This window comes from Amblyomma mixtum, chromosome 5 (assembly GCF_055824585.1).
Source record: "Amblyomma mixtum isolate Tamu chromosome 5, ASM5582458v1, whole genome shotgun sequence".
NCBI lineage: Eukaryota > Metazoa > Arthropoda > Arachnida > Ixodida > Ixodidae > Amblyomma > Amblyomma mixtum.
This window is the reverse complement of record NC_143016.1, coordinates 192,098,732-192,126,586: the sequence shown is the minus strand read 5'-3', so window position 1 is coordinate 192,126,586 and position 27,855 is coordinate 192,098,732. Positions and strand designations below refer to the sequence as shown.

At 46.7% G+C, this 27,855-nt stretch overlaps 1 protein-coding gene across 5 annotated transcripts in view; it reads right to left on the bottom strand.

Moving 5' to 3' along the window:
• Window positions 1-27,855, bottom strand: part of LOC149345277 (uncharacterized) — a 215,048-nt gene that overhangs the window by 181,808 nt on the left and 5,385 nt on the right. For all 5 annotated transcript variants that reach the window (XM_089546559.1, XM_089546560.1, XM_089546561.1 and 2 more), the window contains exons 2-5: window positions 15,424-15,507; window positions 12,181-12,218; window positions 4,508-4,614; window positions 3,887-3,981 (exon numbers count right to left, since the gene is read on the bottom strand). In XM_089546559.1, coding sequence (XP_089402685.1) covers window positions 3,887-3,981; window positions 4,508-4,614; window positions 12,181-12,218; window positions 15,424-15,497 — 314 coding nt within the window. In that variant the 5' untranslated portion in view covers window positions 15,498-15,507. The remainder of the gene's footprint in view (window positions 1-3,886; window positions 3,982-4,507; window positions 4,615-12,180; window positions 12,219-15,423; window positions 15,508-27,855) is intronic.

Sequence of the window (27,855 nt, the reverse complement as noted above, 5' to 3'; positions counted from 1 at the left end):
ATTTACTCACATAATGAGAAGCTAAAAAAAAAATTTGCCGACAATGCTGCTCCTCAGTTATATGATCTTTGAGCGCAGCTGCTGTGGTACTTGAAACTTGAACCAAATACGGGAAACACAGTGCCAAACAGACGCGGCTCCAGGTTTTGACTTGGGCAGCTCGCACAGAGGTTCTGCCTCAAGCGATCAACCAGCACGACACTCTTGTCTACTCTTCACACTGCCGCCATTGCCTCCTTCTCTGCTTTTCTCCTTGTGTTCTCTTTGCTACCGCCGTAGTCAGAGAGAACCAGCGGCACTCGGCACAAGCGCCATGGTAGCCAACTGTCTCATAATGCTGCATTGTATGTGACAGCAGTCAACCAGCAAGAGCTCAGAACAAGCAGTGGCAGCGTGGTCAGAAAACGCTCACGAGATTCAGCATGCTTGCGCACCGAGCATGAACTCAACACTTTATTCTCAGGAAAGCATAATAGAACATGCTAGACGAAGAGGCCTTCATTTCGTTCTACTAAAGTTTGATCACAGCACCAGAAAAGGCACTCTCACTGCATTCCTTGGCACTGGTATCTGATGAATTTTTCAGCTACATCGAACTGATGTGCTGCCTTGCGACTTTTCAACAGCTGCATGCATAAGACCGCCGTTCATTTAAATGCTGCTGAAGACGACCACCAACGTTCAGAAGGCATGACTCGCAGCACAGCAGAGCGACTAAGAGCAGTTTTCTTTTACAACAAGACCTCTGAAGCGGACAGTCAACAAGGTGACTGAGTGGCAGGAGGCGGAGGAGGAGGGAAAACTATTTCGTCAAAAGTATGTGTAGATGGTTCCGTGCTAGACGGCCATCAGTCCTCGACTGACGGCCACCTGGATCCCGGACCTGGATGGCCGGGTCTGAGCTGGCCAACACTGCCTCCCACTCACTGCTCAAGAGAAGGACCTTGCAGCAGAGCCACAGGGGGTGGCTCTTCATTGCATTCCCACAGGATACGATCATATGTCGCCGGGTCTCTACACCATTCGCACTCCGGCTTTGCCTCTTGCGGATATATTTCGCTGAATCAATAAGGACTTCGGAAAGATTTTGTCTGAAGTATTCTCCAAACACACTCCTGCCCCTTGACCATTGTCTTATCCAGCGGCGGGAAAACCCCCCGGCTCAACTTGCGGTGATTTGTGATGCCATGAAAGAACACCAGCCCATCTCTCGTGAACCCTCCCGGAACAGGCGACCTACCTGTTAGGTTGACGCAACCTTGAGCTTGTGTGTGAGCCACCTCATTCCCCGGATTTCCGGAGTGCGCCGCTACCCATACCACCTCAACCTCTCTCAGCCGCCGCGGTGGCTCAGTGGTTATGGTGCTCAGCTGCTTACCCAAAAGGTACAGGTTCGATCCCGGCCGCGGCGGTTGAATTTCTTTGGAGGAGAAATTCCAGATGCCCGTGTACTATGCGATGTCAGTGCACGTTAAAGAACCCCAGGTGGTCGAAATTTCCGGAACCCTCCACTACGGCGTCTCTCATGGCCTTAGTCACTTTGGGACGTTAAACCCCATAAACCAAACCATCAACCTCTCTCATACCTCTACATCTGACTCGGCTCAAAAGCCGAGATGCTGCAGCCGATATCCTGCCCCCCCCCCCCGGGAAATTGCAGATGGCCATTTTCAGGTCCTTGAAAATCAGATCAGCCTTTGAGCTCGTTATCGCTAAAGCGATTGCAGCCTCCTCCGCCGCCTCAGAGGACCTGGTTTTGACCCTCCCGGAAGCGACTGAGCGTCCCCGCGCATCCACTATTGTTATCACAGATGCTTGCCTGTCTCCATACCCAGCAGCACACACATCACATAGGCCGCTGCTTCACATTTCCCATACTTTGCGTAGAGCACTTTCACCCTCGCCTTTCTTCTGTCTTCATGATGCACCGGATGCAAGTTTTTCGGCAAAGGTTTGATGTACTAACCCTTGCGTACTGCCTTCAGTAGCTGTGTTTTCTACCTCCCCCCGAAGTTTCCACCCCTAAGATAATCTTCTCTAGAATGTTTCTCCCAGCCCGTGTTTTCGAGAGCCTAGCCATCTGCATTGCTAAATGCGCCTCCTTTAACTCATCCAAGGTGGTGTGCACCCCACAACCCATTAAACGTTCCGTCCATGCATTGCTCGGTTAAGGTAGGGAAGCGCATACACCACCCTGCCTACAATGAATGCCTGCACCAGCTTACGCACGTTTCTCTCCTCCGCCTCCCCTCTTCCGGTTGGCTATTCTCCTAATCAGTCTCACCGTCGCATTGAACATGTTCTTGAGCCGCTCTAATACCTTCTTATTCATTTTGTTCTCCTGCAAGTACAACCACAAGATCCAGATCGTTGGGACCTCAGCGACCCAGAATCTCCTCCAGCCTCGACGGCAACTTAATTAAAGCAAGATTAAACAGGAACGGTGACAGCACCAAACCCTACGGCGTCCCCCTTCCCCCCCAGACAGAACGAGCAGTTCTACCATTACGAAAAGGTTTAATGTATCAGAAGGTCCTGCCTCCTGGGTTTATGTTCGAAAGGTTGTTTAAAATGGCCTCGTGGGCCACATTATCAAACAGGCCAAGTCCCAAAATGGCTTCAGTCCCCATACCATACCCTGGGTCCACTATGTCCCTCTTAAGCAGTATCATAACGTGTTGCGCTTACAAGTTGGCCGCACTCCATGGTTATCAGTCTTATACTTATCAGGCTTTCCTTTCTCAAGGCTCTCTGAAAAACGAATGCTTGCGTGTGACCATCAGGCAGCAACAGATACAGTAGAATCTCGGTGATATGAATCTGTGAAATTCGCTGGCCAGAGGGAACAATGTGTAATGTGAAGAATTTTGTGTGTTCTGCACAATTTCCCATGCCACTATGAATAATATGAACATGCAAGCTGCGACCGCACTCTCGAGTACTAAGCACTGCATGCACATTGGCAATGCCAAGACCAACAGTTAGGCAGTAAGCACCACGAGGCGTCACGATAAGGCCACTATATGTCACGATACCGAACAGTGCAACGAAGAACAGCCTGTTTCCATGGGCAACGACGCTCACGAAGATAGAGAGAGGTGATCCACGAGTAGATGTGAATGTAAACGAGCACCTACGAATGTCCCCCCACCTCTCACCTCGCCCAGCACCGCCGGTTGTGCCGTCCAAGCCGCAGCGGAAGCAGCTCCATTTTCAATGCAATCGCGCACTCTGTAGGAGACGATGAGCGTGCCATTATCTATGCAGAATAAATATCCAAGCCTATCCAAGCCAGCCCATCCGACTGAGTCCGTTTAAATCCAAAATGACGCCCTGCACAGCGGCAGATAGCCGATTGGTTGTGACAGCAATACCCACCCGCGTTTATTTTAAGCCGAAAAAAAAAAAACTATCCGTTTCAAAAACGATCTCTGCAGTATTGCTGACAGCTATTTAAGTCCTTAAAATCTAACGTTTGGTCTCCACAGAGTCCAAAATATCGGAAATTGAAATGTACACGTTCCTATGAGGTGTACGACAGTTCCTCAGTGACGTCCGAAATATCATGCAAGTCCGAATTACTGGAGTCCGAAAACTCAGTCAGCTACTGTAAATAAATAAATAAAATGAGGCGTCTCTAGTTATTTAGCATCCACTTTTTTGTGTTGCCCCCCCCCCATTTCTAATGGAAATAAAATAAACTTTAAGCTACTGCTGACCAGTTCTGAAGCAGCCTTCTCCTGGAAGAAAGCCTGTTTTTGAGAGTCCAGAACAGGCAGCACAAAATACAAGTGCTGCCTTAAGTATTTATTTTGTGTCCATCCTTTGTACTGTCCATTCTGGACTTTTCCTGGAGCCAGAAAATAAGTCTAGCGAGGGGGCTCACTTGTGAAGGCACTGGATGATGGAACGAAGCACATCTGCACTGGCTTCCTCCTTGGCAACCAGGGTCTTGGCAGCAGACAGCCACCGCTGGCAACCCTGGGAACAAGAAAGAGGCCAACAACAAGCAGCAGCTGAAGTCTGCAATGCAAGGCGATTTCATTACTCGTTTTCAAGTACCACTTGCATGCTATGCTGACGCATCCTTTCAAGGGTTCTTCAGATGAGATCAACATGCAAGGTGAACAAGTTTCCATGGTCTCTTCAAGCAACGTGCCAAAAAAAATGCTTCATTAAAGATGGTCTGAACATGCTGTTAATGTTCACATTACTTCAGTACAGTTAAGGGGGGATGCTGTTCTGAAAACAAATTTATATTAATGAAGTCACAATTATGTGAATTTCAGGAAACATTCATTTCTGCATGCTGATTCTAAACATATTTCATGGAAACCAAGTTCCTGTGCATCAATGTAATATGTTATGCAAGCCTTTTGGAGAGAGCCGACACCAACAAAATGTGGGCTCAGTCGGTTCCAGTTCTGGGCAGAAAATATGGGTTCAGTTCAGGGCTCGGATTCAGGTTCGGTTTTGGTTTGACACCCTGCAGAAGAAGTGTACCCACCGTGACATTGGAGACTAAGCTCTTGCTCTGGACGGCCACCTCCAGGACACCGGCGGCCCTGGCGAGAACACTGCTGTCCCTGGACGAGTCGAGCAGCTTCTCGAGGCCTGCACACAGCGACCATTTGCAGGCTAAAGGAACATCCCAGGTCACTGGCACCAAGGACTTTTCAGCGAGCAAGCTCAGCAGGGCACAACAAGTAGTGCACCACATGGGCGACAACCGAAGACAGCTTTTGGTGCCCATCAGTGACATACCCACAGGAGACGCATGTCACCCCAACCGGCATGAAAATTATTGTAACCATGGTGTGTTAACAGGAGCAACCTAGCATGCAAGCATAATGCAGCAGGGTTTCGCAGATAAGCACTAGAAGAATCGTTTGACCACATAATTTGTATCAAAAGGTTTGGTTTATGAGTGTAACGTCTAAAACCGGCTCAGGCTAAGAGGGATGTCGTAGTGGAGGGCTACGGATAATTTTGACCCCCTGGGGTTCTTTAACGAGCACTGACACCGCACAGTACACAGGCCTCTAGCATTTCACTTCCATCAAAATGAGACCGCCATGGCGTGGTAGAACTCTCATCTTTTCGGACAGCAGCCGAGCACCATAGCCACTGAGCCACTGCACAATTTTCATGAGAAGCAAGCACAACACCAGAAACACAGAATAAAGTGTTACAGTTATGGGCAACACACTCCGGCTACGCTACATGACAACATTAAAAGATGTGCTCCCAAGCTTACTGTTTTGAGAGACATGGCCTTCTGTGTCTCCTAGCCAACATATTCAAGTCGCAATGTGAACACTGCAAAACTGATCTGAAACAAAGAAATCCCTGCAAGCTGCACTACACTCTCAAGAAAGCCTGCAAGATTAGCTGTGTACAAAACTGTGCGCATACTGCCTGAACTGTGCATGTTACATTAGTGGTTGTGACAATACTGAGGACAACTGAGTAGCAGAGTGAGGTGTCACTTAAACGAACTCTTCACTGGACTGACTTGCGCCCATGAAGAATATAACTCGGTGGCCACCACAGAACAGAATCAATGCTGCTCTTGGCCACATTCAATTTAACCCCTGAAGGGCTCATTGAACAAAAAAATTATGTTCCAAAATTGCCAATTTTTTTAGGACGCAAAATGCTTCAGCAACATGTTTAAAACAGAAAAATGTTTGAGAAAACATTTTACGGCTTTATTGGTCATTCCTCACTCCCTTGTGTAATACCGCATACCTAGGGCCTTTAAGGTGCATTCTGAAATAAATAAATCCCTGAACTGAAACTCCAGAACGTAACGGCAGGCTCTGAATTGCTGTGCAAAAAATACACTATTGCTCCATACTTCCTTGACTCTACCACCCGTGTGGTAGCGTTCAAAGCGCAGCACTGCGCAGCGGGCCTTCTGGCACCACCTGCACCAGATCCTGGTTTCCTTGTGGATGTTTTTGCCATTTGTCTCTCGTTCCATTTAGCAGACTACGCAGCAGTTGATTCTTGCTTCTTCTCGGGTGGGGTGTGCAACAGAAAGTCATCATCGCCATCATCAGCCTGACTACGCCCACTGCAGGGCAAAGGCCATGTCTCTCCAATTAACCCTGTCCTTTGCCAGTTGCAGCTACCACTTCAGTTGCGGCAAACCACTTCATGTTCACGGGATGTCTTCGCCACCTTTCTTCTTGGTATCACCATTATTTGAGCACATGCTGATGATCTCCTCAATGTAGAGGTCGCTGCTGTTCATTTGTGAAGCCACTAGTTGGTGGCTCCCTCTCGGTGGTGTTTTATGTATATAAACGCCTATGGAATAAAGAGGGGCGTCTTGTTTTGTTCGAGTGTCAGCTGCGTGCCTGTCGTCTCTTCAACGGCTCCCGAGCGTCTCCTCGGGTTGCGGGCCGTTACTAGGCCACACAACATGGTGTGAGAAGTGCCTCCTACACCAAGCCTCGGTACAGTCGCCGACCGAGACCAACATCGTTGACGGCAGCGCAATGGATAGCGAGCAGCCTAGCGTCAAATGGTTCGGCCTCAACTTGCAGCCGCTCGCACCGTACGACTTCGCAAATCCAGCGTGCTGGCAGACGTGGAGAACCCACTACGAGGACTACGCCAGAGTTTCCGGACTCAGCGAAGCGTCAGAGGACATACGGGTACGCTCCCTTCTGCACTGTATGGGCCCAGAAGCTCGCCCGCTTCTCGAGACGTTCTTGCTCGACGCTCCGTCGCTCGCTTCTTACGATGCAGTCATCACTCGCTTTGCCGCCCACTTTGTTCACCCCGCGAACGAGTTGTACGAATCATCGCGCTTTCACAAGCGGATTCAGTTGTCCGAGGAAAGCATTGACAGTTACTACGCTGAGCTCTGCCGGCTTGTCAAGCGTTGTAACTACCCCTCAGCCGAAGTGGAAGAGCGCCTAGTGCGTGACCGGTTCATCGTTGGCCTGCGTGACGGTTGACTCTTGGACACGCTGTGTCGGAACGCAAAATTGGCCTTCAAGAATGCATCGAAAATATCCGCTTGACTATTTTCGTGTTGTTGACAGCGCAAGGAACTTTGGTGAGTGTCGAAGGAAGATGAGAACTGATGATGCAGGGTGAGAAGCTGTGTTCATTGCAACAGAGGAAGATCGGCGTCAATGGAGCGTAAGAACAATTCGGTAGAAGAGGGATCAGGCGCAGAGGAAAGTGGGCTGAGCGTGTTCATGGCACTGCAGGCGTCGGGAGAGTACGGCTGCGGAGTTCCAGGGCTGTTACCCAGCACGTCCACCAAATGTAACACAGGGGCTTATTGAAAGGGACTGGGAAGACAGAAGCAGCGGCGAAAACAGTCCGAGGTCAGCCAGGTCGAGCACGGACGTGTGTGGCGATAGAAATGCCGCTCAAGTGCAGGGCCGGCTTCGTCTGCCATGAATGTGTGTCCTTTTTGCAACACTAGTACGATTAAAACTCTGTGTAATGAACCTCAAAATAATGAAACCCTCCATGTAACAAAGTATTCCAACTCCCAGAACTTTGCGTCCATAGAACACTATTTTTAGCACCAATATAATGAAGCACATTTTGGCGCACTTTCAATGTAACAAAATTTCACTGCAGGCTGGAAACAGCCCTGAGGAGAAATTGCAATGTGGGCACAAGTAGTTGAGCGGAGCGTGTGCTGAATGTGTGCACTGGAGCACATACAAAATGCCGCCCGGCTTTGACAGTGCATAGATACACGCAAATAAGGTGACAATCATACTGGCGAGCACGCCACCAGCCATGCCACCTGGGGTAGTACGAGCAAGGCTGACGCGAGCAGCAGCGCAGCCTTGGCAGCCTGCCAGGCCAGCCCAGAGCTCTTGATATGATTTGATTTATTTGGGTTTACCATCCAAAAGCGGCTCAGGCTATGAGGGACACCGTAGTGAAGGGCTCCGGAAATTTCGACCACCTGGGTTCTTTAACATGCACTGACATCGGACAGTACATGGGCCTCTAGAATTTTGCCTCCATTGAAATTCAACCACCGCGGCCGGGATCGAACCCGCGTCTTTTGGGCCAGTAGCCGAGCTTCGAGCCCTCAGCTATTGCTATGCGGCACTGCCTGTGCTCAAAGGCAGCGCGCCAGTTTTATCGCGTTTACAGATGTCCAGAGCTTGGTAAAAGGACTGGAAAGGTAAATGCCATTGGCAACATGAGCAGTTGTGAAGCACGTGGCACCTGATAACCTCACTTCCTACTCGGACGATATGCATGTGTGCATAATGCCATTGGCAACATGAGCAGTTGTGAAGCACATGGCACCTGACAACCTCACTTCCTACTCAGACGATACGCATGTGTGCAAAATGCCATTGGCAACATGAGCAGTTGTGAAGCACATGGCACCTGACAACCTCACTTCCTACTCAGACGATACGCATGTGTGCAAAATGCCATTGGCAACATGAGCAGTTGTGAAGCACATGGCACCTGACAACCTCACTTCCTACTCAGACGATACGCATGTGTGCAAAATGCCACTGGCAACATGAGCAGTTGTGAAGCACATGGCACCTGACAACCTCACTTCCTACTCAGACGATATGCATGTGTGCAAAATGCCATTGGCAACATGAGCAGTTGTGAAGCACATGGCACCTGACAACCTCACTTCCTACTCAGACGATACGCATGTGTGCAAAATGCCATTGGCAACATGAGCAGTTGTGAAGCACATGGCACCTCACAACCTCACTTCCTACTCAGACGATACGCATGTGTGCAAAATGCCATTGGCAACATGAGCAGTTGTGAAGCACATGGCACCTGACAACCTCACTTCCTACTCAGACGATACGCATGTGTGCAAAATGCCATTGGCAACATGAGCAGTTGTGAAGCACATGGCACCTGACAACCTCACTTCCTACTCAGACGATACGCATGTGTGCAAAATGCCATTGGCAACATGAGCAGTTGTGAAGCACATGGCACCTGACAACCTCACTTCCTACTCAGACGATACGCATGTGTGCAAAATGCCATTGGCAACATGAGCAGTTGTGAAGCACATGGCACCTGACAACCTCACTTCCTACTCAGACGATATGCATGTGTGCATAATGCCATTGGCAACATGAGCAGTTGTGAAGCACATGGCACCTGACAACCTCACTTCCTACTCAGACGATATGCATGTGTGCATAATGCCATTGGCAACATGAGCAGTTGTGAAGCACATGGCACCTGACAACCTCACTTCCTACTCAGACGATACGCATGTGTGCAAAATGCCACTGGCAACATGAGCAGTTGTGAAGCACATGGCACCTGACAACCTCACTTCCTACTCAGACGATATGCATGTGTGCATAATGCCATTGGCAACATGAGCAGTTGTGAAGCACATGGCACCTGACAACCTCACTTCCTACTCAGACGATACGCATGTGTGCAAAATGCCATTGGCAACATGAGCAGTTGTGAAGCACATGGCACCTGACAACCTCACTTCCTACTCAGACGATACGCATGTGTGCAAAATGCCATTGGCAACATGAGCAGTTGTGAAGCACATGGCACCTGACAACCTCACTTCCTACTCAGACGATACGCATGTGTGCAAAATGCCATTGGCAACATGAGCAGTTGTGAAGCACATGGCACCTGACAACCTCACTTCCTACTCAGACGATACGCATGTGTGCAAAATGCCACTGGCAACATGAGCAGTTGTGAAGCACATGGCACCTGACAACCTCACTTCCTACTCAGACGATATGCATGTGTGCAAAATGCCATTGGCAACATGAGCAGTTGTGAAGCACATGGCACCTGACAACCTCACTTCCTACTCAGACGATACGCATGTGTGCAAAATGCCATTGGCAACATGAGCAGTTGTGAAGCACATGGCACCTCACAACCTCACTTCCTACTCAGACGATACGCATGTGTGCAAAATGCCATTGGCAACATGAGCAGTTGTGAAGCACATGGCACCTGACAACCTCACTTCCTACTCAGACGATACGCATGTGTGCAAAATGCCATTGGCAACATGAGCAGTTTTGAAGCACATGGCACCTGACAACCTCACTTCCTACTCAGACGATACGCATGTGTGCAAAATGCCATTGGCAACATGAGCAGTTGTGAAGCACATGGCACCTGACAACCTCACTTCCTACTCAGACGATACGCATGTGTGCAAAATGCCATTGGCAACATGAGCAGTTGTGAAGCACATGGCACCTGACAACCTCACTTCCTACTCAGACGATACGCATGTGTGCAAAATGCCATTGGCAACATGAGCAGTTGTGAAGCACATGGCACCTGACAACCTCACTTCCTACTCAGACGATATGCATGTGTGCAAAATGCCATTGGCAACATGAGCAGTTGTGAAGCACATGGCACCTCACAACCTCACTTCCTACTCAGACGATACGCATGTGTGCAAAATGCCATTGGCAACATGAGCAGTTGTGAAGCACATGGCACCTGACAACCTCACTTCCTACTCAGACGATACGCATGTGTGCAAAATGCCATTGGCAACATGAGCAGTTGTGAAGCACATGGCACCTGACAACCTCACTTCCTACTCAGACGATACGCATGTGTGCAAAATGCTATTGGCAACATGAGCAGTTGTGAAGCACATGGCACCTGACAACCTCACTTCCTACTCAGACGATACGCATGTGTGCAAAATGCCATTGGCAACATGAGCAGTTGTGAAGCACATGGCACCTGACAACCTCACTTCCTACTCAGACGATACGCATGTGTGCAAAATGCCATTGGCAACATGAGCAGTTGTGAAGCACATGGCACCTGACAACCTCACTTCCTACTCAGACGATACGCATGTGTGCAAAATGCCATTGGCAACATGAGCAGTTGTGAAGCACATGGCACCTCACAACCTCACTTCCTACTCAGACAATATGCATGTGTGCATAATGCCATTGGCAACATGAGCAGTTGTGAAGCACATGGCACCTGACAACCTCACTTCCTACTCAGACGATACGCATGTGTGCAAAATGCCATTGGCAACATGAGCAGTTGTGAAGCACATGGCACCTGACAACCTCACTTCCTACTCAGACGATACGCATGTGTGCAAAATGCCATTGGCAACATGAGCAGTTGTGAAGCACATGGCACCTGACAACCTCACTTCCTACTCAGACGATACGCATGTGTGCAAAATGCCATTGGCAACATGAGCAGTTGTGAAGCACATGGCACCTGACAACCTCACTTCCTACTCAGACGATACGCATGTGTGCAAAATGCCATTGGCAACATGAGCAGTTGTGAAGCACATGGCACCTGACAACCTCACTTCCTGCTCAGACGATACGCATGTGTGCAAAATGCCATTGGCAACATGAGCAGTTGTGAAGCACATGGCACCTGACAACCTCACTTCCTACTCAGACGATATGCATGTGTGCAAAATGCCATTGGCAACATGAGCAGTTGTGAAGCACATGGCACCTGACAACCTCACTTCCTGAACTCAGACGATATGCATGTGTGCAAAAAGACACACTCGCACTTGTGGTAGAAAACAAGAGGAGCACGGTGGGCCTGACTTCATTTCATTGTTTGGTGACTGGAGGACACTCTTCTCGATGACATGAAGAAAAAGGGAGAGTCTGGGGTGCAGATGGCATGGCCCGCCGTGAGGCCACCACTGATGGTCACAGGGTCGCAGCAGTGGCAGCAGCAAAATGAGTCGTTGTCTGGGCGGTGAGCTCGTGGGGGGGGGGGGGGGGGGGGGGTTGTTAATGGTGAAGAAAGGAAGGAATTGAAGGACCACTTTAATCTCAAATAAAGGTTTCTCGCAGGAGTTATCCACATCACATTTTTGGCAATTTTCAGTATGCTAGGGGATGAATTTCGATGTAGTGAAATTTCAATATTACAAAGTGAACTGCGGATTTTGCTCACTTCATTAAATCGAGGTTCAAAAGTAATAACCAGGTTCAGCTGCACCTGTCCCCTTTCAGCACGTTGCACTTCCTGGGTCATTAATGTGCTGTTGACCCGAAGTTATGCACGGTTCCATTCAGCGCTTGCCACCAGCCTACTACTTGATACCAAGCCGATCACCAGCACTGGTGCAGCGGTCGCATGCTGAGCAAGAGCATCAACAGCGAAAAGGCGCCATATGCCACTCACCAGACAGCAGGGCCTCATCACTGGCCACCAGGGCATTCCTGCACACAGCACAAAGTCACCATCACTCACTGTCCCACCCCTTTGCCCTCCATCACAGGCACTGCACCTAAAAACACTGAAATGCAATGCCTGCTCCACTCCCTGTCTACTACCAGCAACAGATGAAATGCAAGCAAGGCTGAGTAACACTTCGAAAGGACAGCCTTCAGAGTGAAATTAACCTGCGCTGGCCCTGAGCTTCCCCCATCCCTACATTTTGATGTTGGCAGAAAATGAAGGCAGAAAATGTGGCACGACCTCTCAGTCACAAGGAGAGTGGGGTTGGCCACTCCACCCCGCTGTCAAGGACGCACTCCAGAACCTGCACTTATTTCTTTCTTCCTATTTTCACTCTATTCGTCCCTTCCCACACCACAAAGTTTGAGCGTCTTCCTTAGGATGCTGCACAAATTACTCATACCCACTTTCACTTAATCATCTACACTGGGACAACCTCTTTCTGTAATACATACTTATACCCCTGTCACACTAGCAAATTTAATGTCATTCGAATCGAATGACATTAGCACCTAATGTCATTAAACGACTGCTACACGGGAACATGTAATGTCATTAGGTTCGAATGACATTCGCCATCGAATGAGTTAGGGGAACTCATTCGCATTCGATCTCGAACCGAATGCATACTCTGGACACCAGATATGCAGCAGGAACAAGCGACGCGAAAAATATAGTGTGTACACTGCCAAACTTAGAAAGTGCATTTATTTAGTTCTGCTAAAAAAACTCAATGTTTGTGTGAATTTGTTCACACTAGAGGCTGTCGTGGATAGCTGCTACTCTCGGTCTCAGCAGCCTACCGCAGCGGCCGAGCGTGAAGCAGCGTCTTTCCCGCAACCATCGGTCATTTTGGGATGCATGATTCTTGTTGGTTGGCGTGCCATGTTCGTTAAGCTCAAAGGTACTTAAAGACGTAACTGAGCAGTTCACCTTTAGGAAGTCATTTCCAAGCTCCGCGCGTGTCCGCGCGCCTCCATGTCAGCCATTTTGTTTGTTTACATTTATTGGATTTGTGGTTGACTTTGTACTTGGCTTGGCTTTTGATGGCTAAAGTGGTGCAGAATGGCCACAAATAATATTTTTAAGCTTATAATACGGCACACAAATGTTCTCACCCGTTTTTGAAACACTGCACAACAATTTCAAACATATTTTATGCGCGCTGATGTCGTTCAGTTGGACTATTTTTTTTTCACTGATCGTCGATGCCATCATTTCCGAATGACATTATTTTTTTCCGTGTAGCACCGAAAGAGACTGAATGACATTCGATGCATCGAATGCCATTAGGTTCGAATGACATTAAATTTGCTAGTGTGACAGGGGTATTACTTTGCACCCAATACCAGCATGCATTTTTATGGATATGGGAAAATGAAAAGAAAATCAATATTCAATCAGCTTCATCTGAATTCCTGCAAAAAAAAAAAAGTTCTCTCAATAATGAAGCTCACTGTAAAGTACACAATGCAACATGCCCTTTTTATTCATTCATTCATTTATTTATACATACTGCTAATCCCCTTTAGGTCATTATTTATTTATTTACTTATTTATTTATACATACTGCTAATCCCCATTAGAATTGTGGCAGAAGCGCATAGTTAGGTTAACAAGATAGTGGTTTAGTATTAATCAGAACATTCAAATGGTCAGCACGTTAAGAAAAAACAGCAAATGGTGAAACGTAATACACAAGAGCTATGACTCAAACAATGAGATAGCACACGAAGTGAGGCTGTTGTCTATAGCATTATACAAAGAACAATAAAATAAGCAAAACAATGCTAGTTATTAGAATGTACAGACAATAACTAAACAATAAATATTATGAACATACACTGCCAAGGCATTAACACAGTACAGGTAGTTAGTATTAGTAACACTACATAGTTGGAATAAAAGGTTTAAGCATGAAAAAAAATATAACCATGGGTATAATAATAACAGAACAGAATGGATCAGGAAATGACGAGCTAATCACGCCACACATTGTCAACTGCAATATTAAATTCTGCCAATAAATTATTAGCAATGGATGGACTAAGGCAGTTCCATTCTCTAATTGCTAGTGGGCAAAATGAGTACTTAAAGCAGTCAGTATAGAAATAATACTCATTTAACGCATGTGAATGTTTATGATGCCTTGATGTTCGCAAACTACTTTGCATACTTCGCAAACGAAAATACATTTAGTAGTGCCCAGGTTTAGATGTCGATTAAATAGTTGAAACATAAGCTTCAGCCGCATGAGTTTAGCAAGAGTCTGCAAAGATTTGATTCCTTTTCATTATTTCAGTACGTGAATCAGTTATTTTGTATTTGTTAAATATAAATCTCACCACTTTTCTTTGAACTGCTCGAAGTTTTGTTATATCTTGATGAGCATAAGAAAAACAAACGACGTTAGCCTATTCGAGAACAGATCTAACCAAAACAATGTAGGCTAATAGCTTAGATCTAACCAAAACAATGTAGGCTAATAGCTTAATTTGAAAAGGGGCTAATCAAACATTGTCTGATAAAAATTAGCCATTTTAGAGCTGTTAAGGTGATTCCATCCACATGAGCATTCCACCCAAGTTCAAGACTTAGTATTATTAGTACATCAAGATACATTCAGTTACTGCAGTAAGTGGTGTCTCATTTATAGTGGACTGAAAGTCAGATTTATGCTTCTTCGTAGAAACTGTCATAGCAGCAGATTTAGTACCGTTAAATATCATCTGCCAGGCAGTGCACCAGTAAGTTATAGTTCCTAGTGCGTTGTTAATGGCTTCATGATCCTCTATTGTATCAATTTCCTTTAAATTATGCAGTCATCTGCGAACAGTCGTATATTAAAAATAGGATTAGTCACCAGATCATTTATGAAATTAGGAAGAGAACAGGCACCAAGACGCAACACTGGGGTACAACAGACAGAACATTTACTACATGGGAGGCTTGATTAATTTCTGTAAATTGTGTTGTCAGATAAGTAGTTGCTAATCCAATTAACGATGCAGCCATGGCCAAGTGTTGACCCTAGTTTATTAATAGTTTAATGTGCGTAACCCGATCAAACACCTACTAGATGTTCTCCACGGCATTTAAAACTCTGCTGAAGATGCTGTTTGGGAAGCGAAGGAATAGCGCAGAAATCCCCCCATCCCAAGGAGCAGGGGAGAAAGAGAGAGTCACCTGGGCTCCTTGCCTTTAGCCTCACTGACCCGGCAGCTGAGGCGCGGGTGCACCGGAGGCAGCTCTGCCGACATGGCCCTTACCCTGCACCAGAGAGAACAAGACACTCACCACAGGGTCAACCTGCCCCACATTCCCAGACAAGCACAGTGAAAATAAACAGTAACTGTCTCACTCTCGGTGGACACTACACCATGACAAAAGAAGTGAGCAAGCCACCAAAGTAGAGGGTTATGGATTATTTTCACCATCTGGGAATCTTCAAAGCACACAGACACTGCAAAGCGAAGTCATTAATGTTTCACCTCCATCAAAATGTGGCTACCTACGGCCATATCGTTCCAAAGCTGACAAACGAACCTGTGCCTTCTCGGTCAAGTGGCACCATCTTTATTTCACCACTGTTTTTCCACAGACCCTACCAGAGAGTGAGAGATGCCACCACCTTTCCTTACTATGGAAGGGAGGAGGGTTCCGTGTTGCTGCACATAACGTGCACTTCTGACAGATTCTGAACAAACTGGGCAAATACCCCATCCAGTCCTGGTATAAAACAGAACTCATTACCAAATGACACCCCTAGGTTGTATTTAAGAGCGACCACACCAGCGGTTTGTCATACAGGAGTACCCTTGGCTTCTTTCTGAGCAATGCAACAGCCTTCGAAATGCATGCACTGTGGCCTTTGCGATCAGCTCCAGCTGAGAGCAACGGTGCGCTTGATCGCAGAGGCCATGCATGCGCACAGGAGCTTCCAGGTGCCACCAACAGATGGCGCCCAAGGGCACAACATCATCATTGTAAACTTTTTTCTCTGCCGTGAGCTCCTGCTATTCATGTCGGCATCAGGATCACCAGCTCCAGCTGCCAAAGGCACGGGAATAGTGGCAGCATGTTTCTTCACCGTAGTTGTGGCTTTTGCGTGCTGCCACCGAGCATTGCAGTTTTACAACGATGGACAAGCACCTTAATAGCTGCACGGCTAGGAGTTAGCTCTCGAACAGGGCAAGAGTGCGGCGGGCAGGAAATTCGACTTGGCCAAGAAGTGCGTCCGACCATAGCGCAACCAAAAGGATGCATTGAGAAACACAAGCTGCAAAAAGTGCGCTTTCCGAGGCAAGCTGTGCGAGTTTCCCGAAATGGAAGAGCTACTCTGTTATGGGACGGTAGTGTGGAACAACAGCTACACGTTGACAGCAGACATGCTGCGCGACTTCCTGTGGGATGAGCGTCCACCAGAGCACAGCACCAGCTCGGAGTCAAAATACTCCACGAGTGACAACTGAACGTAAAATAAATGCAGTTATTCCCCGATTGGTGTGTTTTCACTTAAAAAAAGAAAATTTTTGCACAATGCATGTATGGGCAGCACCCCTAAAATAGGCCCTTGGGGGCCCCGAAAATTGCCCCCCTCCCCCCCAAATATTAACGGTGCACTTAGGTCTCCTTATACGCAGAAATACGAAAGCATTTAGAGCTCTGTTGCCTTCTCTGTTGCTTAGTAATGCAATAATTGATAATAATTAACTGAATAGTTAATAAATCAATTAAAATATATTACTGATTAAATGTCAATTAATGTTGTTTAATTATTAACTGCCACTTATTTGACTTGTTTTATTAGTTGATTGATTTCATCATTTGGTCCATTCAAGGCTGGGAGAATTACTACTAATTTAACAATTGTATGAATTACTCAGAGTAATTAGTTATATTAATTGCATTATGTAATTAATTATTTCACTTAGTAATCTGATCATTTAAACTTTTCATTCAATCATTATTAATCATCACACATCATAATTACACTCCTACTGGATGATCGACAGTTCATGAGGACATGCTTATGTATACTTTCTGTCCACAGCCAGTGGCGACACACCCAGTCCACGCCACTCATAAGGCAAGATATACTTTCGCACTGAAAAAAAATTACGGAACACTTCCTTCGGCTACCTATGAGGGGGCCGTTTTCTCACAATGGGCCATTCCATACAAAACGTACCAGACGTTACACTGGCAAAACCCTGGACTTCGGACATTGCTCTCAACCATCTCCGACTGGTTAAAAAAAAAATCGTGAAAACTTACAACGTGCATAACGAAGCCTAAAACATTAAAGGGACACTGAGGAGAAATTGAAGTTGGCTTGTATCGACAGAATACCAGCTCCTGATTATGAAAACGCCACTCATACTGACAACAAAGCTCTTGTAACGTAGAAAAGAGCAAGAACCAAAATACAGGTATTGCCGCCACAGACCAAACTAACAAGTACAAGCGTGATGACATCATAGGACAAGACAGTGTAGCTAGAGCCAATGGTTCTAGCAACACTGCGACACGAGAGCCACGAATCACTGAGGCACAGCCAATGCTTGCGCAAATCTCCTTGACGTCGCCAGATGGCGCCACATAACCGACAGCTACGTGCACGCCTGCAGCATTGGGACCAATCAGCGCCTGCTCACCAGCAGTAGGCGGGCTCCCGGTATTCCGCTAACGGTAACAAGGTACACGGTATGCTAAAAGGTGTCTATTTGTGAGAATTTCATTGACGACTTCGAGAACGGGATCCATCGTAACGCTGGCAAAACGCCGGTGCAAACGTAAACGAAGCGACGATAGCGACGGCCGCAATAGCCGATATATGCCTTCAACGTGCGGCCGGCAGTAGCTTTCATTTCGGCTGCTGCTAGGGCCACACCGCTAACTGCCAGAAATTACAGAGTCTGCGTTAAGTCATGTGCACGTCATGTGTCACGTCACCTAGTCCTGTGTCGTCAAAGAGAGTCCCAAGTTTGAATCAGCGGCGGGAAAAACTTTTTCACCTTGGAATCCAAATTTCTTAGCAATAAATGCATCTTTCGCTGCCGGTCAAGTGGCAACAAAGCCATGAAATGCCGAACTATCGGATTCTGCTATAAAAAAATATTAATAGAGCTCTCCTCACTGTTCCTTTAAAGCTTAAAACAGGACAAAAACCATCTGACAAGCACACCAGCAAACAAGGCTGTGAATACAGTGGTGTACTGGCCGACATCAATGCCAAGTTGGCTGTTTTGGTTGAGCTGAAAGTTCAAGTTGACGCCTTGGTCAACTTGAAAACAACAGAAAATCTTGAAACATCTGTTCAAATGATGTCCGAGGAGTATGATGAAGTTCTGGCTAACCAAAAAAAAAAAACAACTTAGATATTGAGACCCTCAAAAAACGAATTGACGGCCTTGAAGCCGCCGATCAGGGAAATGAAATTGTCAGCCTAAAAAGGCAGGTCAATCAGCTTGAACAGTACGGGAGACGTCAGAACCTTGAATTGCACAGCCTTAAGCAAGAGGATGATGACAATTTGCTGTCAAAAGTAAACGAACTATCCGAGTCACTTCGCATTAATCCTCTCGGAGAGACCGACCATGATGGAATTCACAGGCTTTCCTCATAAAAAAACAACTCTCCAGTTTTAATATGTTTCGTGAGCTGCAGGACAAAGCAGCAATGGCTGTCTAAAGATCAAGAACTTAGAACGGAACATGACCTCCGGGTGTATGAAAAAAATTACGAGGAACTTTAGCGGCTAAAGTGGTAAAAGGCGAAAGCCAGAGTACTGCATTCTGCTACGGGATTGTTCACTTCATATTCTGTTGGTGCATTAATTAACTGCCAATTAATGACGCTTAATCTTTGCCTTTAGAAGTGGAACGCAACAGCGTGTTGTAGCGCTGCCAGAGAGTCCACAGAACAGGAAATGGCGCTGTAATTCTCTGTCATCTCGGTGGACACCTGAAACCCCACCATGCAGGGAGGAAGTGGAATGAAAGAAGAAAGAGAAAGAGGGGCGGTAAAGACAATGAAAATTGTATTTGAGGAAAGGAAATTACGCAGTAACTTGGCAGCAGCGGTGACAGCGAAAATCAACTGCTCACAGTTTTCTCTGCGAACCAGGGTGTCGAACCGGAACCGAACCCGAACCCTAAACCGGAACCGAACCCGAATTTTCGCCCGGAACCGGAACCGAACCGAACCCATAATTTTTTCGCCATCTTGGAACTGAACCCGAACCGGAACGATTCAAAGGAACCGTTCCGAACCGGTTCGGTACCCGGTTCAGCCCCATTTTTTTTGCATCTCGGCATACTTCTTGTTTCCGCACAAAATGAGATGATCTGGCGCATAGATTTAACCACCCGTAGCTGTCTGCGCTGGGAAGTGCGATAATGGTACCCATTATATGCGACAGCAAACTTACAGGAAGTCTGGGGCCTGGGAAGATGCCTAATTGACGCTTTTGTAATGTGCTACCGCCAATTCTTTGTACTTCAGGTTTATGTGAAATCTTGAGCTATTATTCCTCCCCTTTTACATATTTGCGTAAATCTTTAATCAAATTGTTAGCACTGCTCTAACTCAATGAAGGACTGTAGACACCAAATTTTTGCTTGCGTGCTTTCTTCTTTCAAACGATGCGTTAGACATTGGTGTACACGGAGCACCGCGTGGTATTTCACCAACACATAATAAATAATTTATATTTGAATTTCTTCATGACCCTCTTTCGGTTTCACCAACATAACGATGGCTGTGACGTGTAGAGGAAATTAGGTCGCGTGAGGTGCAATAAAATGGCAATACAACTGCTGATACGTCGTTCGTTGTGATTATAGGTCTTGAAGCCAGCTGATTTAAGTGCTAGAGTGAGTCAAAACAACGCATCAGTGTTTGTATTAGCTTTCCCGTGCCTCACGTGACCTAATGTTTATTTATTTATTTATTTATTTATTTATTTATTTCAGAATACTGCAGGCCACTGCTTGGCCCAAACAGGAGTGAACTTACATTGTTACATAACCAAAAGTATAAAATTATTCAATATTAGCAGCACACGGATACCAAAAGAATAAAACCAAAATAATAAACTTATACAATGTTAGCAGCGCACGGATACCAAAAGAATAAAACCAAAAGAATAAACTTATACAATATTAGCAGCACACGGATACAAAACATACATATAAGCAATATTAGCAGCTAAGTAGACGATTTAACGCATCAGAACAATTTTCCAAGGAAAAAACAGATTCCGGTACCGAATTCCAATCTTGCACTGTTCTAGGGAAAAAACTGTTTTAAAACTGTGAGTTTTGGCGAAAACGGGAGTAAGTGATTGTTCATGAACGTTCCGAGTCCTTCTCACTAGAGGACGCTTAATGCACTCCGGAAGCTTCAGCCTATTTATTAAACAAGAATACCAATCTATTAATCCTTCGGCGGATTTCTAGTGTAGGAATGTTATTTGGCATCATTAACTGCGAGGGAGAGTCTTCCCTTTTGTATTTTCCGTATATAAACCTAACCGCTTTCCTATTGACTTTTTCAAGGACCATTATGTCCTTTTTCGTGTACGGGTCCCACACGACTGAAGCATATTCAAGTAAAGACCGCACACAAGTTTCGTAAGCCAATTTTTTTATGTGTGCTGGGGCAGTTTTTAGCTTTCTTCGTATCACAGCCTTTCTTCACAGCCTTCGTATCAAAGCCTTTCTTAGCTTTATTCACATCACAGCCATCATTCGGTTGATGAAACCGGGACAGCATAGAAGAAAAAATTAGTTTCTAAATTATTTAGTGGCAGTAGGTGAATACCACACGGTGATCCATGTGTTCTAATATCTATGGCGTCATTTGAAAGGAGAAACACGCAATAAAACTGGGTGTCTCCCGAGGCCCGCTAAGGGTCTCAGTAAATCAGAGGAATGTCACCTTCGCAGGCTGCAAACTTTGTCTTTCAATAATCAACCTACGCTTCACGCCATTGAGCCCGAGGCCTTTTCTTCACAATGCAAATTTTGTGGCCAGAAGGCAAACTTGTACCACATGGTATGGGCTTGTCAGAAAAATGACAGCATTGAGATCATAAATCAGCCAACGCGGGAGGGCTGGGAGGCGGCCCTGTCTAGCCCGGACCTCGAGGAACAACGAGCCCTCGTCGCCAGAGCACGGGCAGCGGCTTTTACCAACGGCGTCCCGGAGTAGGGACCCGATCAGCCTTCCCTTCAACTAAGGCATTGTGGCTTTAATAAACGTTTTCATCATCATCATAGTCATTTAAGCACCGATTGAGAATGCCTTCCTTTTATTTGCGTCATTTCTCACAAATAGATGAAATATTAGCGCGAGGATCCAACAACGTTGTGATGGTGGTTTTTGAGGAAAGGAAATGGCGCAGTACCTGTCTCACTTCTTGATGGACACCTCAACCATGCCGTAAGAGAGGGAGGAAGGTGGGAGTGAAAGGAAAAAGAGAAACAGGTGCAGTAGGGGAGGCCTCCAGAATAATTTCTACCAGCTGGGGATCCTTAATAAAGAGAAACTGCATAGGTTTTAGAAATCGACGAGCTAAAAAGGGTCGAATGTGTGAAATTTCCAGGTAAAGTATGCGAGGTCCTTTTGGCCTAGCATTTGAAACGCTGACGTAATCACCAATTAAAATTGGGACGGCCTTCAAGCTTCTCCGTAGCGTACAACGCTAAGTGGGGGACACATGATGACGTCATCGAAGGTATCGGTACATTTCCAACGCATAAACGCCTGCTTTGAAGGAAAAAAACCAATGCCACCAAAGGCAAAGCCTGCCGAACGTTGTTTGGCCGCGTCCAACGAGGCACGGCAGGGCGTGGCTGAGGGCAGCGGTAATTCGAAATCATACCTTCCATGACGTCACACTAAACTTCCCCGCGCTCCTCCATTGTTTTGAAAAGTGCAAAATTTAATCGTCGATTACGTCACTATTCTGAATGGTAGTGCAAAAAAACTTTGCATGTTTTACCTACAGCCTATGTAGATTTGAATCCTTGAGTATCTCGATATTCTCAAAAAGTGGCGCAGTTGCCCTTTAACGTGCACTGACATCGCGCAGCACACGGTGCCTTTTGCGCTTCGCCTCCGTCGAAACGTGTCCCCCGGGGCCGGGTTCGAACCCGGATACACCGAATAAGTAACCGAGCGCCATAACCACTGAGCCACCGCAGTGGGTAGTGCAACATATACTTTTGCAGGCGCTCATTGTCTCAGACAGCAGGTTCTAAATGAAACCCCTCACGATGCAGGGCAACAAAGAAAAAAACTCCAACGTTCACGCGAGGTCCCTTTGCGAAAGCCCAATATTGCAATGCACATTTTGTAACTGCGCAGCACCAAGCAACGGCGCGGTTCTGGTCCACCGAGATGTGAGACAATTACTGCGCCATTTCCTTTCCTCAAAAACCAGTTTTCAACCAAACCAATTTACAATTTCAAAAATTTAATTAGGCGCACCTTTTTCGGTTTCCCTCTGTTTAAGCAGAAAAGTCCAACGCTACGTATTTGGCAACATTACGGTGCTGGTGTTGGTGAAGTGACCTGGAAAGTGTTGGTGTCATGACAGAACAAACCCTGGGGCGTCTTACGTGAACGCTTGTCGCTGTAAAATAGGCAGTATTTATAAAAAATTATACCAACACCAGTTAACAACCTGCATCGCAACGGCTAGAAAGCGCGTTCTTTTCCCGGTGTTTTATTGGTTCTAGTTTAGCGTTACGTCCTCGGCATAAATTCAGATGTGTGGGCATACGTGTGTGCTGTTCTACGTGTCCTTAAGTTACTGCAGTGTTTTTTTTGTTTGTTTTTTTAGCGCGAAACGCACCTTTCTCCCAAACCTGCACTACGAGCCCGCGTACCTTTACGCTGCACGTCGGAGGACCGCACCGGAGAAGGGCTTAAAACGAGAGCAAGAGGCCATCTCCAGCAGTCTACTCCCTAGGAGAAAAAATCTCTGCCTCTCCCGTAACCGAGAGTAGAGTAAGCATGAAATGTTTACGGCTCTAATGTCATCTCGGTGGACACCCGAACCGCACCGTACAGGAAGGGAGGAACGCCACCACCCGTTCAGCGTGGTGCCTTGCCATTTGAACGCAAGGTTTTTTGAGGAAAGGAAATGGCGCAGTAATTCTCTGCCATCCCGGTGGACACCCGAACCGCACCGTAATGGAAGGGAGGAACGCCACCACCCGTCCTGCGCGATGCCTTGCCCTTTGAACGCAGCGCTTCTCCCCCGGGCCCCTGTGCGCCAGCGCGGCTTTGCTTCGATGCGCGAAGCCCCTAAGAGATCACGTATGACAACGAAGTGTATCGTGGCATTTATGTGCTTTTTGCACGCGTTATTAGAAATCGGAAATTATAATTCCGTGCATTATCAAACGCACAGCGACTGATATCTTGATAAACAATGAGAAGGCACTGACAGCAGTTATTTTTTGTGACTCCTTTGGAGACCAACCGACGCTTGCATGCCGGTCGCGTAGGAGGGCTTAGAGAGTCTCGTTAAATCTCGTTAAGTCTCGTACGGAGCCCGGATGTTCTCGTTTCAGAGCCCGGATGACTGGAATTCAGTGCCCGGATGAGTGGATTTCAGTGCCCGGATGATGGCTCTCGGTCTCGGCGTGACGTCACCACACTGCCGACAACGGGGGCTAAAAGCATTTCATGCTTAAAAAATGGCTCAATGACTGTGGAGCTCGGCTGCTGATTCTAAAAATACAAAAACCAGCGTGACGCCAAAAATCCCCAGCTGATCTCTGTTAATTTGGAGCCCTCCACTACACCGTCTATCCTACAGCCTCAATGTCTACTCGACACGTTAAACCTGCGATATTACTACTAGTATTACCAAAAGAGCAGGATGTATAAATTGGTGCAGCTTCTTTTGTTTTTTGGAATCCGCATATTCTTGTTTGCAGCGACGGAAATATGCAACGAAAGGCGGGTTCTTGGCAACGGTGGAGATGCACTAATAAGAAAAAAAATTAAATACCGGATAAACAAAAGGGCAATGCGGAAATATATGCGCTCGCTGGCATGCGTTAGTGATCACGCCCAGAAAGCATAGCTGCCAGAAAGGGGTTGTTTGTAGTTTTGAAAATAAATGCGTGAAACAAATTGGTGGATAAATGGTGCACGCCAGATTAACCACTCTTTATCACTCTATCAAGGGCGCAAAAAATTCTGTTGACGCAAAGGTTCCCTTTGATAGAGCCCCAGTAAAAGTCTCAAACATTCTATGTAGTGCAAGTATATCTCCTTCCTCGCACAATGCTGCACTTGCAAGAATGCTGCAGCTCAACGTCGCAACAAACATGTTGCCAATTTCTTTGGTTTGGTTTGGTTTATCGGATTTTAACGTCCAAAAGCGACTCAGGCTATGAGAGACGCCGTAGTGAAGGGCTGCGGAATTTCGACCACCTGGGGTCCTTTAACGCGCACTGACATCGCACAGTACACACGCCTCTAGAATTTCGCCTTCATCGAAATTCGTCCGCCGCGGCCGGGATCGAACCCACGTCTTTCGGGTCAGGAGCCGAGTGCGGTAACCACTGAGCCACCGCGGCGGTGCTGTTGACATTTTGTGTCCGTGCAAAAACGAAGCGTTCTCAACCCATCCAGGCGTGCGTTTTTTGTTATACTATATTTATCAGAAGAGAGGAGATTGACGTCATCATAATAAGTCAATGTCGTAATTTCCTACTGTACTATAGTGAGAAGCCACGATTAGCTGTGTTTTTGAAGATACTGAGCTATAGGGGTTCGGAATATATAACGTGAGTCTCAAAGGCGATGTCGAATAGGTGATTTAAATAAAATATGTTTGGTAAGTTCTGGATGTTAGGGAGAGCCTGTGCTCCCACGAGGCTCTCGCTGGGCGGCAGATGGGCGGTGGAGGGATTCTCGCACATTTTCTTGCCATTTAGTAGAGGAGGGGTGACTGGCAAATCGGTTTCGGGGCGACGGAAAGGCGTCCGTCTGTATGTAGGTACCGATACATGGCAGTTTCTTTTCTCAGTAGTGCGCGGGAACGTAGAGGGCGCGTGCGTCGGCATTCTTGGGGCCCCGTAATTACACTGCGTACGAGGAAGTCCCAACTGACTCAAGCTTCAAAAGAGACCTATTACTCGCGCAACGGGGTCTCCCAAATTGCTCAAGCAGGAGGGTTTTGTAGACTGAAAATCCACCGGCTTTTCGCCTTACACCTCATAAGGTGGATTATAGCGTATACATAGCCGATTTTCATCAATTTCGAGTTCATTTCATTTTGCGGCTCTTGCCGTAATTTCGTCTTTGCTGCGGACAATAAGTAAAATGTGTAAAGTGAGAACATCTCGCATTAAACAATTTTTCATGCTTAATTAACGCAGTAAACACGACAAAAGAAAGACGGGAGACGACACGAGCGCTGACTAACAGCTGGTTATTTTATTCTGGGAAAAGTATATAAAGGCGTAGGACTCAAGGAACAACCCTAAAAACAGAAGACCAAAGATTAAAACTTAAAAACCATACTGCGCATGCACACCACAGTTGATTCATGACGTTTTTCTCAACGAAATTCTAAGGCTATCTTCCATAATAGACAGCAATCCGCTATCTCCTGGACCTCACACGGTTGCCAAGAAAGCCTTACTCCTTATCTACCAAATTGATAGATGGTGAGGCAACACACTCATCAGCTTCTTTCCTGGTCATATAGGTCTCGACCAACTCCCTACTTATGCAAACAGGGTTATTAACACGTCACTTGTCTTATCTACGGGGTAAGCAATCGTTGCACTCGCTGCAATGCAAAGCCAAGTTGTACGACACCGCTACTTTTTCACCCATCTGTGATGTTCAAACAAATGCTCATTGCTTACCCATTTAGAAAGACAAGTCTCCTGCTTATTCACCCAGATCGAATTTGTAGGGACATGGTGGAGGCCTTTATGATCAGGAAGTAAGCAGATGGGCGTGTTGCTCCACCATCCGTCAATTTGTAGAGAAGGAGTCAGGCTTTCTTGGCAACTGTGTGAGGTCCAGAAGATAGGGAATTGCTGTCTACTATGGAATATAGTCTTCGTATTTCGTTGAAAAAGATGCATTGACTCGACTATGCTGGGCATGCGCAGTATGTTTTTTTTAGTTTTAATCTTTGTTCTTCTGTTTTTTGCATTGTTCACTGTGTCCTGCGCCTTCATACACTTTTCCTAGAATGTAACAACCAGTTGTTAGTCAGCATCTGTGTCGTCTCCAGTCTTCCTTTGTCCTGTTTATTGCGCTACTTAAGCATGAACTCTTACCAGCTAGCCCAGTTTTATGTTCTTGTAAACAAATCTTTGCATTTTTTGTTATGTATACCGATGTGCCGGAAAAAGGAAAACGCATAGCAGGGTTGACAAACTCATCTGCGTTCAATTTTTTTTTTGTCCTGAACCCGTTTGAACCGGTTCGAACCGGTTCGGGACGGTCCGAACCGGTTCGAACCGGAACGAAATGGCCCTCTGGAGCCGAACCCGGAACTGAACCCGAAAGGCGTGAACCCGAACCCGAACCGAACCCGAAAAAATGCCGGTTCGACACCCTGCTGCGAACCTTCTAGGCAGATCAACCTGGGAAACTGAAGCTGCGCTACGCTTGATAACATCGCCAGTGCTACACCAGTGCTACGCCAGCCGCCCCCTACACAAGCGCCGCTGCGGGCCTACGACATCAAGCTATCAACGGGATTGGCTGTGCCACTAACAGCAATGCTATAAAACCACCGGAAAAACGAGCCGACGGTCACTTGGCAGCAGCGGCGGCAGCAAAAATCAACTGCTCACAGTTTTCTCTGCGAACCTTCTAGGCAGATCAACCTGGGAAACTGAAGCTGCGCTACGCTTGATAACATCGCCAGTGCTACACCAGTGCTACGCCAGCCGCCCCCTACACAAGCGCCGCTGCGGGCCTACGACATCAAGCTATCATCGACGGGATTGGCTGTGCCACTAACAGCAATGCTATAAAACCACCGGAAAAACGAGCCGACGGTCACTTGGCAGCAGCGGCGACAGCGAAAATCAACTGCTCACAGTTTTCTCTGCGAACCTTCTACGCAGGTTGGTGCTGAATCTTAGCCTTTTATATTTTGATTACTGAGTTCTAGCTGTTGCTGCTGCTGCCAGTGCTGCCAGTGTTTCCTGTATTGTATTGCTTCCTGTACTCAGCGATGCCTAAGGAAATTGCCGCACTTATGGAAGAATTAAAACAGGAGATTCGGTCTGAACTGAAGGAGTTCAAGGACACTTTTGACAGGGACTTCAGAGAAGAAATGAGAGAGATCAAGGCGAGCCTGAGCTATATAAGCGAAGGATATGAGGAAATGCGGGCTGAGAACAAGGCCCTGAAAGAAGCCAACCAGAAACTTGAAGCACGATGTAGTGACCTTGAACACCAAGTGAAAGCCCTTGAAAATCGAATTGTAAACATGGAACAGTATTCCCGCAATGCAAATATAGAAATCAAAGGCGTCCCATACAGTTCATCTGAAAACGTTTCTGACATTGTGACCAAAATTGCCAGCAAGCTGAACCTTCCTTTCGATCCTTCTGG